Source organism: Heliconius melpomene, chromosome 14, assembly GCF_056956725.1.
Source record: "Heliconius melpomene rosina isolate 202511_hmr_F chromosome 14, ASM5695672v1, whole genome shotgun sequence".
Lineage (NCBI taxonomy): Eukaryota > Metazoa > Arthropoda > Insecta > Lepidoptera > Nymphalidae > Heliconius > Heliconius melpomene.
The window spans coordinates 7,147,309-7,161,967 of record NC_140402.1 but is presented as its reverse complement, the minus strand read 5'-3'; the positions used below and the strand labels follow the sequence as shown (position 1 = coordinate 7,161,967).

The 14,659-nt window shown below is 35.7% G+C and overlaps 1 protein-coding gene across 1 annotated transcript; it reads right to left on the bottom strand.

The window, feature by feature from the left end:
• Positions 1-2,849: 2,849 nt before the first annotated feature.
• LOC146532212 (protein FAM91A1) lies at positions 2,850-14,251 on the bottom strand. Its single transcript, XM_085197454.1, has 19 exons — positions 14,046-14,251; positions 13,757-13,841; positions 13,483-13,590; positions 12,717-12,818; positions 12,095-12,276; positions 11,577-11,677; positions 10,904-11,081; positions 10,359-10,492; positions 9,717-9,816; positions 9,399-9,512; positions 9,238-9,324; positions 8,723-8,901; positions 8,191-8,357; positions 7,495-7,713; positions 7,083-7,229; positions 5,554-6,131; positions 5,230-5,333; positions 4,772-4,841; positions 2,850-4,474 (listed from the first exon to the last, which is right to left on the bottom strand). The coding sequence occupies exons 1-19, from the start codon at positions 14,115-14,117 to the stop codon at positions 4,364-4,366; spliced, it is 2,838 nt and encodes a 945-aa protein (XP_085053580.1). The 5' UTR covers positions 14,118-14,251; the 3' UTR covers positions 2,850-4,363.
• Between the last annotated feature and the right edge of the window lie 408 nt (positions 14,252-14,659).

Below are 14,659 nucleotides of genomic sequence, written 5' to 3'. Positions count from 1 at the left end.
AAGCTTAATGCCCCTATAACTACCACAATCTTGAACACTGCCCCTTCCTTTGTAAATAGGGGTAATGAAGCTAAGCCGCCACTGATGCGGCATCTTACCAGTGTTCAAGATATGGTTAAAAAGGTCAGTAAGCATGAGCACACCAAGAGAGCCCAACGATTTCCACGCTTCGATCGGAATGTCGTCAGGTCCCACCGCTTTTCCGTTCTTCATGCGTCGAAGGCAATTACGTGTTTCGTCAAGGGTTATTGGGGCAATAAGTCCGAGGTTAGGCGGTGGGTCGTGATGAAGACTGCATGGGTGCTGAGTATTCAGCAACTCCTGGAAGTAGCTTCTCCACCTCTCCTTCACAGAGGCATGACTACAGAGCAGCGTGCCCTGGGAATCTTTGACGCAAAGACATTTTGCGATATCTTGCGTCACTTTATCCCGGGAACGTGCCAGTTTGTAAATGAGCTTCTGCCCCTCCACAGTTTCAAGTTTATCATACAATGGTGACAAACTTTCACTGCGGGCTCTGGCTACAGCTCTTTTACAGGCACGTTTAGCTACTGTGTACTCCAGTCTGTCTTCAGGAGAGTTGGATTCCTGCCACTTCTTAAAGGCAGCCTTCTTTTCACGAGTCACCTCCTGCACCTCGTCATTCCACCACCATGTCTCCCTGTCGATGACACGTCCTCCCCTAGAAAGGCCAAGAACTCGCCTGCCCGCCGCAATGATTGCCGACTGAGCCCGATCCCAAGCATCCTGAGCAGTCTCGGTGTTCGTCGAAATATCGTGACTTTTCACCTCTGCCAGGAAGTCGGTCTGCATCGGTCCATTCAGCAACCACCACTTGATCCGAGGCCTACGTTTCTCGGCTACTTTCTTCTTCGGAGTGACGTTAAAGTCCATGACAAGAAGACGATGTTGGGCCGTTAGGCTTTCGCCTGGAATGACCTTACAGTTAGTTACCCTGCCCATATGACACCGTCTGGTCAATAAGTAGTCTATTTGAGTTGAGTGGGACCCGCTCTTATACGTGATAAGGTGCTGAGAATTCTTTTGGAAGAACGTATTCACGACGGCCAGATCAGACGCAATACAGGTTCTCAGAATGTTTTCTCCCTCTGTATTGCGAAGACCGTGCCCAAAACCCCCGTGAACACGTTCATACGGCTCAGCAGCCTTACCGACGTGCCCGTTCAAGTCCCCCCCAACTAAGACCACTTCGGTAGACGGCACAGCAAGTAGCACCCCTTCATACTGCTCCCAGAATGTCTCCTTTTCGGCCGCGCTACATCCCGCCTGGGGAGCATAGGCACTGATTAAGTTTGTGATAACGCCCTCAATCAGTACCCTCACTCGCATCAAGCGGTCGGAGCGACGGTCAACTTCAAGGAGCCCATTCTGTAGCTCTTCAGATAGCACTACCGCTACACCGTTTCTACCCGAAGGTGACCCAGTGTATATAAGCCGGTAACCCTGTCCGATGTTACGGGACTTATTGCCCTTCCAGCGAGTTTCCTGGAGGAAAGCACACTGGACCCGACGTCTCATGAGTACATCTGCGAGTTCCCTGCATCGTCCGGTTAGAGAGCCAATATTCCACGTTGCAAAGCGGAGTTTCCTTCTGGGTACTTGCGTCTTTAACCGTGCCCGTACTTGACACGGTAGCCCTCGCCCACTTGTCGCAGGTGTAGGGCGATGTGCCTGCGCGTCGTTTCGCGGCGACGCCCTAGCCGTACCCAGTCTGTTGTTGGTTCGTTCCATATTGTGGCTGTTATTGGTTTTCGTGGAGCGACTGCCGTCTGACCTCCAAACCCCTGTGTGGGGAAAACCGAAGGGAGAGGAAAATAGAAGGGTAGGATAGGAAAAGGAAGGAGGGAGCTAAGGAAGGAGGAGAGGGGGGGGACACCATTCTTACGGACTGGATGAGGATATAAGAGTGGCGGCTCGAGGATCCGGGGTCGCGTACCCGTATGCCCACAAACCAATATCGGACAGATATTAGTCTGGACACCCTCTGTGTATAAGTGTATATAATAAAATTCCGCAGTGTATTCTTAGTTTGTGACTACCAAAATTTTAAATATCTGTAAAAAAAATTCTAACAAGTAAAGCTTATTACACTGTTCAAGAATATTTAGAGGATAAACACGTATGGAATAAATGTCTATTGAATGTAATGCAGGATAGCTGCCAGCAAATGTAATAGATTGTACCTTTGATTTTGAAAAGAGCAACTGTTGAGTTTCTTGCCGGCTCTTCTCAGCAGAACTGCCTTCCGAACCGGTGGTAGCCTTTTGTTCATATGTTCATTCGATGATTCAAAAGTGCTTATAATAATTGCCTATTTGAATAAAGAATATTTTGAATTTGAATTTGATGGGCGTGAAATATTTTTGAAATTTAAATTTTAACGTAAAAGAAAAGTTTTAAATTATGATTTGTGTATTTTTTTATGAAAATGACAAGGTAAGTGAGTGGGTCACTCCATTTATATTCAATATTTATTCTTTCAGATTTATTTAAAGTAATTTCAAAAATAACAAAACAACACACCATCTGACACAATTGAAGCCGTCGTGGCGTAGTAGCATAAGCGTATAATTATAAACGCGACTGCGTGTTCTATCTCCACTCATGAATTATTATTTATTAATATTTTCATTTCCTCACTCTGATCAAGACAACAAGGGGCAGCGATGAGCTTCATCAACACGCAATATCTCGAAAATTCGGCAGAAAGTGCGGAACCGAGTTTTTAAAACACTTCTGCCATAGGGTAGAATGGGGGGATACAGTGTGATACTGAAAACAAAACACATATTAATGTATTTCATTAAAACTATAAAAATGAAACACACTTGTAATATTTACAATTTATTTATTACTACAATTGTTATTGTTATATTATATCAATAAACAATAATGTATAATGGCAACTAGTTTAGTAATGTGACCCTAGTTATCCTATAACTTTGGCTATGAAATAAAAATTTGTATGACCAGCAGATTAAGTTATTGGAAATATAATTATTGCTATAAAATAGACAAACATCACTGATATACATAACTTCAGGTGTAAATTAACAAAAATCGAAAAAAAATGTAACATGGACGGACAGAAGCTTTTCATGACAAAATGTTGCTATACTTACTGTGAAAATATCTTTTAACTACAACTGACGCGCACAACTTCGTCTGCGTAACAAAAGGAATATATCTACTTATATTGTATTCCACTCTTATTGGTCGAACAAACTTTTGTAACGTATAGAATTAATTGTTTGATGGGCTATTTAAAAATATTTCTTTAATCGAAACAGTAGTTCCTGAGATTAGTGTATTCAGCCAAATAAATTCTTCAGCTTTATAACATTAAATTATTATTACCACTTCAGTTAGTACATTATATTAAATATAAACAACTACAATTACGAAATTAAAAAAGTAATATATTACCTTCATTAACATAAATAAGTACAATATATAAAAAAAATATGAATGAAATATTTATAAAAATATTCGGAACATAATTTTTTGTATGGTTAGTATATAAAGATAAGAAGACATAATACTGTAAAACCACTGACATCAATTAGTGTCTTATAAATATTTTATATGAATATAACTGATCATTACCTATTTATTTTAATCTATGGTTAAGAACAAGTCTAAAAAAATATTTGACTATAGTTTATTTATTTTGTTTATATGGCATTTCGATACAATTCAACAACCTTTCATGACAAATAGATCATAATTTAAAACTAAACATGAGAATATATTATAATATTTTCTAAATTACTACATTTAAACTATAACAGTAAAATAAAAATGTATGAAAACAAAGTCAATGTTATATTGCAACTACACATATTGAAGATGTTTATATTGATAGAATTAAAGTAAGTAAAAATAGCTTTTAAATTAATCTTTGTTATATTTTCATATAACATTACATATATATTAATTAATTTCATAAATAATTTCTATTTCTTATATTTTGCACTAAACTATGCACAACGCATAACTATAATGACACAATGGAAATTGACATTTAATGTCATGAAGTAATAAAATCATGGAATATCTCAAAATATAATTTAAATACCGATTTAATTATTACCATAAAACTTGTCACTTCTCAATTTTTAATATAGCCAAAGGAAAAGTAAAAAGTTACTTGATACATCTGCTTTATCCAAAATATAATATAAAATATGGATTATGTTTTCAAACGAGCATAGATTCTTGAAAGAAGCAAGTCAATATTAGATTCAATATATGAAAAAAAAAAACCTACTGAGGCCCTACAACACCCACCCAAAAATTCTTATATACAAACAAAATCTATTAAAATTAATAAACGTTGTTTTCATTTTCCATTCCATTCACTAATTTTACCATTTTCAAATACCAAGTTCTTTCTCGGCAGAGGTACTAGTGTACCGCGTTTCACTATACCCATATCTTCACCAGGATAATACTAAAATACAATAAAAATTATAATAGCTTAGAAATCCAATAAAAAAATTTTTTACGAACAAAAACATTAATATACTATTCATAAACCTGTAAATGCGAAGGTTGTGAGTTCGATTTCCACTCGGGGGATAGATTTTTTAGCGGTAAACCGGCGAGTCGCGGCGTTCGCTACTCAAATATGCAATGTCTCGAAAATTGGGCGGAAAGAGGGAAATGGCGAGTCTTAATACTAATTTCTATGCGTCTATTCACAGGATACAGCATGAAGCTTAAATAAATATTAAAATATTATATTTACCTGACACTGTGAAACAAATTTAAGCACATCTGATCTTACGAATTCATTATCCTCTTTTACTTTTTCTAACCTGTAAGTAAAATTAAATTAAAAAAAATATATGGGACCAAAGAGCAATTATTCCGCATTGAATAAATAAGGAATAATTGAAATCGCTTCAGAAATCTCGACGTAATCGCTGATCATACACAATAAATATACCAATCAAATTGAGAATCTTCTCCTTTTTCAACTCGGTTACAAAAATGCAAATTTACTCAAGGAAAAAAATATTTAAAAATAGAGGAAATTCCGAGGCCGTCGTGTCACAGCGTTTAACCTTAAACGCGACGGTTGTGGTTTCGATTACCACTCTGTCCTGGAAAGACGACAAAGTGCGGTGTTGAGTTCCAACACTCAACATAGGTTTTCTGACTACATACTGTCTGCTTGATGCTGTGTATTAACAGAAAACTTACAATTCAGGCTTCGCTATCCTCTCTACGATGCTTCTACATACTTTCTCGCATAAATCTTCATCAAACAGTGGAATGCCAAATTGGAGATCTAAGACTGTCCATTTCTGGAATTTCAGAAAATATGATAATTTTTAAAATGAAATATAATTGTGTAAATTTTATAATGGATTTATAATATAATATTAAAATTAAGATCTTGTACAAAATGGAGAAAATAAGCAAATAAAAATGCATATTGTCAGTGGTGTAAAATAAATAATTTTAAATTTCCTTATTATTTCCCATACTGGCTTATTCCGTTAATTGAATAGTAATTAAACATACCTCCGGTTTACAAGTTTCATCATCAGAATAATTATGGGCGGTGTCAACACCACTATCACCCTCCGCCGTAATCTCTGTCAGTTTGTCCGTTAATTGCGTAAACATTGATATAGTTTCTTCAGCAGGACTTAATAAATCATTTAGTTGGGCCTCCATCTTTTTATCACTTGTAATAGGCGAGTGTATTGAAACCAATTCATCTATAATTGATTCCTTACTGGAATGTTTCTCTTTCAAATTCTCAATACTGGCTGTGGAATGTATAGGTACGAAATCGTCGCTAGCGATAGATTCTTTACTTTCGTGAGTATCGTTACTTTTGTTGGTAACGTTTAGACTATCTAATTCCTCGCATAATAGTTGTCCGCTTTCGACACTTGTGAAGCCATTGGCTGGTGAACTGGTTTTGCTTTCTGTGGTAGGGGTGATAGCGAAATGGGACTCTATGGGTGATTGTAGCCTACTTTGTATTGATTTTGTGTATTCTGTACTTTCTCTTTGAGAATCTGTCGATGATATTGATGGGTCACTCACTGGTTTGGCTATTCCACACACTTCTTTTTTCTTTCGTGGCGTCACTAAAAAAGAGGAAATATGTAACATAAAGCATTTCAATGTAACTAACATTTGTACAAAGTTTAGGATAGATTTTTCATAGAAAATCAAATAAGGCACATTCCATTTCAATGTTTTACATTTATAATCTACTAGTGGACCCGAACGCGGCTACGCCCGCTTAAACTATACGAATATTTATTAAATATATTTATGTAATTATTTTCAGCTTTCAATAGAGAGATGCGTTAAGCAAGCTCATTTTGGGTGACGTTTTCTAACAACAAACTTTGCAAATCGTTGCTTAGCAACGGTCGCATAGCGACAGTTGTTATTAACATGGCGTAATAAATTGCATGTCAAATTAATAAGGATTTTGATATATTGGAACATATCGAAAATATTAGAAATATGAGAAAAAAAATATCCTACGTTCATCCCGAGACCCTCAAGTATCTCTATATGAGTATTTTATCACAATTAAATTAGCGGTTTGGCCCTGATTGTGTAGAAGACAGACGGACAGACAGAGTTACTTTCGAATTTATAATATAGGTATGGATGAATTCTGTAAAGTTTTGTAAATAGCAGATGAATAGTAACAAATTAGTACACACTTAAGAGTTTGTGCACATTTAATATTTTGTCGTTATTATCTTAGAATAACTCATGAGGATTCTAGGTTATAAAAGTATTGTCATGGAATTTCAACACGACCTTTTTAAGCAAATAGATTAAACAGTACGGTCGACGAGTTGTGGCCGCCCTGAAGTTGGGCTTGCAGAACAGAAAATCATAAAATGTAATCTGCACAGTTATTTATAAGTAACTATAAGTTGGCCACGAAAATACTGCATAAAAATTAGAAGAGACGACAACATACTAACGTGACGTAGTCGTACACGTAATCGGCAATGCGCGTGAGAGAGACAAGTATAGCGAGAGGAAGTTGTGCGAAAGAGACGTCAACGTACCGAGTTGCACTGTGTTGGGAGGATGCGCGCACCCCAAGTCGGGTACGCCGATGTCGGCCAACGTCACGTAGCCGGCCGTGCGCGTGAGTCGCAAGCGACGCAGTAGCCGCCGGAGGCCGGTGTGCTTGCGCCACAGAGACTGTAGCTCTGTAACAGGATGTACATGTGAAATCTTCATAACAATAATTTGAATAAAATAAATTAATAATAACTTGATAGTGGGCAATGGAGTGTTTTAACACAAAATTCCCTCTACCTACTCTGGTGTGTGCGGAATATGGCGTGAAGTTGATAAAAAAAAATAACACGCTGCAGTCGTCAACTCGGAACTGCGCACTCCACCGCGAAGCTGAGAGACGATAGAAGTCAACAACACATAAAACCAAGCCAACGAGACAAAAAAACAACTTACCATCAATCTCACTGGGCGGGAACGCCAGATGCACCAGCACGGGCATGCTCCGCACCCCCGCCGCCTGGAGCAGCACGGGCCCGCGGCGCAGCGCCGAGTTTGCGGCGGCAAGCGCGGCGGCGGCGGGCAGCGCTGCGGACTCCGACTCGGCGCCCCACCATGCCACTGAGAGGCGGGAGAAACCGAGAAGCGAGCGCGGTATACCGCGGAGGACTGTGCCTGGAATTGGATACATATTTTTATTTAATGGTTTGTTTGTAATAGTTATTGAGTTTAATTCCAAGTGTAGAAAAATATATTAGCAGAAAACATATAAAAAATTGAAACTTAATGCTATGTTTATATGTTTTTTCATAAACTATTTTTGAGTTTTGTTTATTACTTGTACAGTTATTATATTTTGATCGTGTCAATTGAATAAAAATCAAGTCGCCATTGATAAGTTGTAACAAGAACAGACAAGTAAAGCATTTAAAGTAGCACTTTCAGTATAAATGATATCAAAGTAAAATAATTTTATTCAAAATATCTAATTGCAGAGTGCTACATACTGTCGTCATGGTACAGGGGTAAAAAGGTGTGATTATAACGCGACGGTTGTGGGTTCGATATCGCGCGAGGGAATGAATTATTATTCATTAATATTTTCATTCCTTCGCTCTGAATGAATTATTATTTTGGATTTTGATTCAATACCTTTAGTAAGCAACAGTGTAGGCGGTCCGTATCCAGCTATGTGATAAAGATAAAGCCGCATCCACGGCGACGAGGCCTCGGGCGGCGCGGGACCTACGTGCGGGAGCGCGCCCGCAGCGGCGCCCGCGCGTGCTTCGCGAGATAGTGGCGCTGTTGATATTGCTACTCTGTTGCAGGACAATCAAATATTTTATATGATAAAACATTATTTATTATTATTGGTAAGTAAATTGTTTTGTAAAAAACAATCAAAGTTTTGGCTTCACACAAGCAGCAGTAGAGAGAACCTGGGAACCTAGTGTGAGATCACCCCGTTTCCTACTTTTTTGAGTTGAAGGAATTAAGTAAATAAATTCATAATGTAAGTATATACTTTTTTTTGTAATCCACCGCGCCAGTCTGGAAGGGGTCATAGGAGTCTGATATAGCTACGCTTTGAAGGGGTACCAAGAGTTTATCTAAGAGTTAATCCTAGTGCTAGTCCTCTTCTTCTCTTAGGATAGTATATTTCAATACATAACAAATATTTCACCTGTACTTAGTAGCCAGCAGCCTGGCTCTAGCGGGCGCGTCAAGCGCGTGCAGCGCTTCACAACGCAGCAAGTCTAACGGGCGTAAGTGTGGGCGCAGCGTACGCAGTGCTATACGCAAGCACGCGGCCGCCGCTAGGTACCGTCGCGCTTCACCTTCTATCTCTGGGTCACCGGCTACCTGGATTAAAATGACCTTGTTAAATATTACCTGGTTAAATACTTATTTTATTGTTTTTTTAGTACTTGTTCAATACCATGGTACCATGGTATGTTAAAAATAATGTTTTATCCTCGGGTTGGGATTGAAAAAATGGCGGTAAGAATTTCTCACACTGATTAATCGATTTTGTAAATGGAATGGGCAATTGCTTGGCCGATCGGTTGGGCAATCTCTTGGTATTATGGTTAGGTAATCCCTTGTTCGATAAATTGGGCGATAGATAACAGAGATGAATGACGGATGACGGATGGACAGATAGATTGATAATAAATATTAATAAAAGTAAACAAATACCTTATCTAATTCCATAAGTAAGCTGTCCAAACTTTCATCACACAGTTTACCAACTTCAAACAAGGTTACAGCGTGACTTTTGAGATCCTAAAACCAATTTTTTTTTTAAAAGCACATACATATAGAGATTTTATGTAATAAAATATAAGTGGAACACATACCGGTGATAGGTTGCCCATCATAAGATAAGCGGCTAGTGTTGAATCAAAGAGAACGGCCACTCTCTGTCCACTACTATTGTTGTTGGAATATTCAGGCACAACCATAGGAGGTTTCTGAAATAAAGTAAATAATAATTATGTTAAATTGGGGTCATTGTGGTGCACGAAAGCGTATGTCTGGAAACGCGATGGTTGTGAGTACAAACGTAACTCGGGTGAATTCAAATGAATATTTAAATTATATTTGTGTCTTTGGTTTGGTAAAAGTGAGGCATTGGGTGCAAACATACAGTATATATTAAAAAATAACAGGCATACTTGTTTAGATGTAGACGGCATATCTTTGATGAGCACTGGTTCCATTTGTAGATCTTCTTCAACTTGGGGATCAAACGTCAAAGGAGCAATTTGTCTATAACTGTAATAAAGAAAAATTATAGGATGTAATACATTCCAGTATTATGTTTTTATATTCCTATATTTTTTTACTTTTAAGTGATGAAATAAAAAAACCTTAAAAACATGTCTGAACTAATGTGACTTACAGACACTGCACATCCGGCCGACACATATATCCGGAATTTTATAAGAAGGTACCTTGAGGAATGTGCAGCAATAAGAGGAGTAGGCAACCACCACCAATTTTTTAAGAATTTTACATGTCCACGCAAATCAAGATGCCTACAATTCTTTTATGTTTTTACCGACTCATTTTCTTGCTTCATTCACATGCTCGCACATATTCACATACATTTTGTATAGTTGGGTTACATCAACACGATTAACGAGATGTAAGATAGGCTGTGAGGGAATGGACCATACAAAAAAAAAGTGAAAATTTCAATTTCTACCAGCAGTTCCAGAAATTAGCGCGTTCAACCATCAAACTCCTTCCTTAATATTAGTAAAGATATAATAATTAAATAAGTTAGTAGTATATAATTCTATACAATTCCTTACGGTTGGTGTGTATGCGCGGTGAGAGCGTTCCGCCACGTGGGGTGCTGCGCGGCGAGCGGCGGCGGCTGAAGGTGCTGCGCGAACCCCAGCCGGCAGTACAGCGAGACCGCCTGCTTCACCAGCTCACATTCCACCTAGGCACGAAACTTTACTTGTACGTTTTATAAGAAAAATATATTTTAAATTTACTGTCATAAGTTTTTAATGTATTTATAATTATTTTTTTTTTTATTTTTTGATGACGGCTGCAGATGTTGCGCAAACCCCAGCCGGTAGTACAACTAGAATGCCTGTTTGACCAGCTCGAATTCCACCTGGATGGTCATTGCTAAGTAAGCTGTATATGTATTTTATACAAATATCATATCTTACATTTTCATCACATATGTTCATAAAAAAATTGATAAGAATAAAGAAACACTTTTATATTAAATAAATTTATTAAAAAAAACACCCATAGACACCTAAAATTTAAATCCTCAAATCAAAGAAAGATAAAATTACTTCCATACAATATGACTTAAAACAAAACAACTTAAACCCACCTGCAAAACACTCGCCAGTTCAGCAACACTAGTATGTTCGTCAATGGATACAAACACTTTGTAGAGAAGCGTTTCAAAGTAGTCGCCCGCTATGCGGTTCATCACGAAGCCTTTAAGCGGTGGCACTGACACCTTGTCTGCTGTCGTGATGGGCACATCCAGGTAGATTAGGCCTCGTCTGAAATAAAAAATGGTACTTTTAGATAATTTACAGTATATTAAATAAGAACAAAGCGTCCGCGTGTAAATGCTACAGTTGGGGGTTCCACTCCATTCCCACTCGAAGAAATGTATTATTTTTACTTCATTGCTCTGATACAACAAAGCGCAACGTTGAGTTCCGCCTCCCAACACGTAGTTAACTTCATCTTCTCTTCTAAATGATAATGGATTTTGTATATAACTACCTCTTTATACACAGACTCTTATTAATGCTATTGTAAAATTTTGTGCAAGCAATTTTTTAGCTTTTTAAGTTATTTTATGCACTCATCATCTTAAGTACTATTATAGAAAAAATCTGTTCTACAAAGAGTTTGCCATTACATTTTTTTAAAACTCTTCTTAAAATCCCTTTTATTTATTACTTAATTTGAAATAAATAAATAAAATATACAGAATTTATGTTAAAATTAAAGTTTCTTTGTGAATAACCATTATTAAAAATGCATACCTGTAAAGTGTTTTGACAATATAATAGTCTAGCGTGCCTGCTGTCTGTGAGCCACGGTCAATTAGCAAATCGATTACTGCTCTCTCATTCTCACCTAGAGGCTAATAAAATAAGCAATAACTGTTATTATAAAACTGTTAAATATTAATAACATCAAAAAAAGATTATTTAAATTCTAATTAAGTTATTTTAGAAATTGGTATTACCAACAAATTTAAATATTTTCAACATTTTGTCATTTATAAGATTTATAAAGTGTTATTCCACAGTAAGGATAGGAAAATTTTTCAGAAAAGGTATAAAATTTTTAAGGTAGTTCATGGACGGTTTCTGTAAATCGTCGAATTTCAAATCTTTTATACATTTTCTTAAATAATATTTAATAAATATATGGTAAGAAAAATTATAGGACGAAAATCGGTTAATAATTAATAAATTAAATAAATTAATATAAAAATAAGAACAAACACTCAGCACAAGAAAACTATAAAAATATACAAACACAGATCTATACATACTTTAACGTCTTCCTCTAGTACGTAACCCAGATCCACCCTCCACCACGGCTGCATTGGTATATTGAGGGGCACTCGGGGTAATAAGGAACGGATTGCCCGAGACCGCCCCCGTCGTCCGAGAGATCTCGCTTTAGCTACTAACTCTAGATATTCATTACGCCCTATGCCTAGTAGACGGAGGCCTGTGAAGATAAAATAAATAAAAAAATAAAATAAAATATATACCGATATATTACAACTATAACTTACTATAGTTTTTGATACATTATTTTAGCTAATGACTAGATATATGAAAATGTAAAAAAAATTAAACATTATTGGGGTGGCAGTGACGTAGCGACTGACTAAAAATGCACGCTTGTTTGTTGTGAGTACTCCTACTCAAGAGAATAATTTATTTTGATGCTTTAAAAAAAAATTGCATTTGATGAAGAATAAAGTGTGTCAATATGTCTAAAGCTAGCAAATAATACCCAGAGAGCTCTTGGGGTGGTGCAGTTTCAAATCCTGCTATTTATATCAAAATATACATTTTCTACAAATATTTTTCTATGTAGAATAGCACTAGAAATATTTAAATATGCATATTATTATTAAAGAAAAACATAATTATATAACTTACAGTCAGCCGCTGTGAAGTTTGGCATTGTGTCATAGCTCTTTTCCATCTCAATCAATAAAGCAACAACTTCAATATAATATATAAAAGGTGTTATCCTGAGTCCTAAAAATAAATAAAAAATTAAGTTTGTATTTATAAGAAATCTTAGACTATTAACTTTTTATTTTAATCCCATTAATGCCAAGTTAATTCAGAATTTAGTTGGAATTATATAAATCCCCAAGTCACATACATAATTCTAACTGCCCTTATTGATTTTTTAGTAAAATGTTAGGTTACTCTAGTCACTGTTTCAATGTTGTAAATTTACATGAATGTTTAACCTACTCATGACCATGCATTACCCATACTATTTGCAATAATGCACTAGTACTAGTGCATGATCACTCTGTGCACTTAATAACACACCAGTCCACCACCACTCGTGTCTTTTATCAGTACTTAACAATATATAATTTTTTGAATCAACAGATAATGCTAAGGTTTGTTATTCTATACTGAATATCTTTGCTTTCAATATAAGTAAATTTTTGAAAGTTGATTAATTTTGTAGAATGTACATATATAATTAGTACAGAGAGAACCGAGTAGCCATGTATATTATAGAGATATTTTAAATAATAAATAAAATATTTTCATAATACTAAGTACCAGCATTGCTAGTTGTTGTATATGTTGAAACAGAGGTTCAGAATCTCCAGCGTTAAAGCAGTTCCCATTGTAAATCTACAATATAGTTATTTTGAATTCAACAAAACATTTTTACCTTTAACAATCATATCAGCAAGGTGATATGGATAAAGCATAAGCCGTTGTATACTGTTTTGTATTAATGCTTCATAATATTTCCTTTCATCTTTTCTAACGGTCCTTACTAATATAAAAATATATGAAAATTAATATTATCTATTATAATAATAATTATAAAACAATTCCAAATATTTAAATTACTGTTACCAATGTTCATTTCTTTTAAATGAACAAAAAAAATATATAAATAAATAAAATCTATCTCATATTTTGATTAAAGGTGGTCTTACCAAGGCTTCCTCTGTATCGTAACTGGTTTTTGATACTAAACTCGAAAATATATCTTTCATATTCCTTAGCAGATTCATTAAGTGACTGTGAAAATGTAATAATTTTAGTGGTATTCAAATGCATTGAAAAACATTGGAAAGTTTTGAAATACATAGATCATAAATCATTCAAATAAAAATAAGTGTACAATTTATAAAGTTAATTTCATTTAAAATATAAAATATATTGTTTACATTCACGCAATATTTGGTGAAAATAAACACGTAACAACTCAAAACAATGAAATACCTTTTTTATATTTCCTGGCAGCTGTGGCCATTGGATCTTTTTTCGAACGCATTCATCAATTTCATCCTCCATCGTGTTGGAGATTTTATCTCGTAATCAAGATTTCATTGAAAGGAACAATTAAAATAACATTGCTGCGAATATTTTGATAAGAAAAATTTCATTTAGTTTCGGTGCGTTCAGAAACAAGAATAGTTGACACATGAAATGAATTATAATTTATAAGTAGGGTAAGGACGTAAACTTTGTCTTTGTCTTAATGTTTATGTCATAAAGTGGTGTGTTTTTAAACAGGGGTAAATTATTAAAGTATATAATACATAAATAAATAAACAGAGATTAAAATTCAAAATAAAACTATTTTATAATATATTAAGAAAATATTTCTAAACGAATGTAATGTGTAATACGTGGTTTATAGTTTATAACTTTATACGCTTAACGCTTATGATGGCTCGGCAAACGCTCATAAACTGCAACGCCAAATATGTAAACACCTCGCAAACGTTTGCACTTTGCCACAAATTCTCTTTGACCAAATCCCCTTTGAAAAACCAACATTGGTCCAGGTCAGCGACAAGCTATCACAAACCACGACAAACAAGACGTTAACA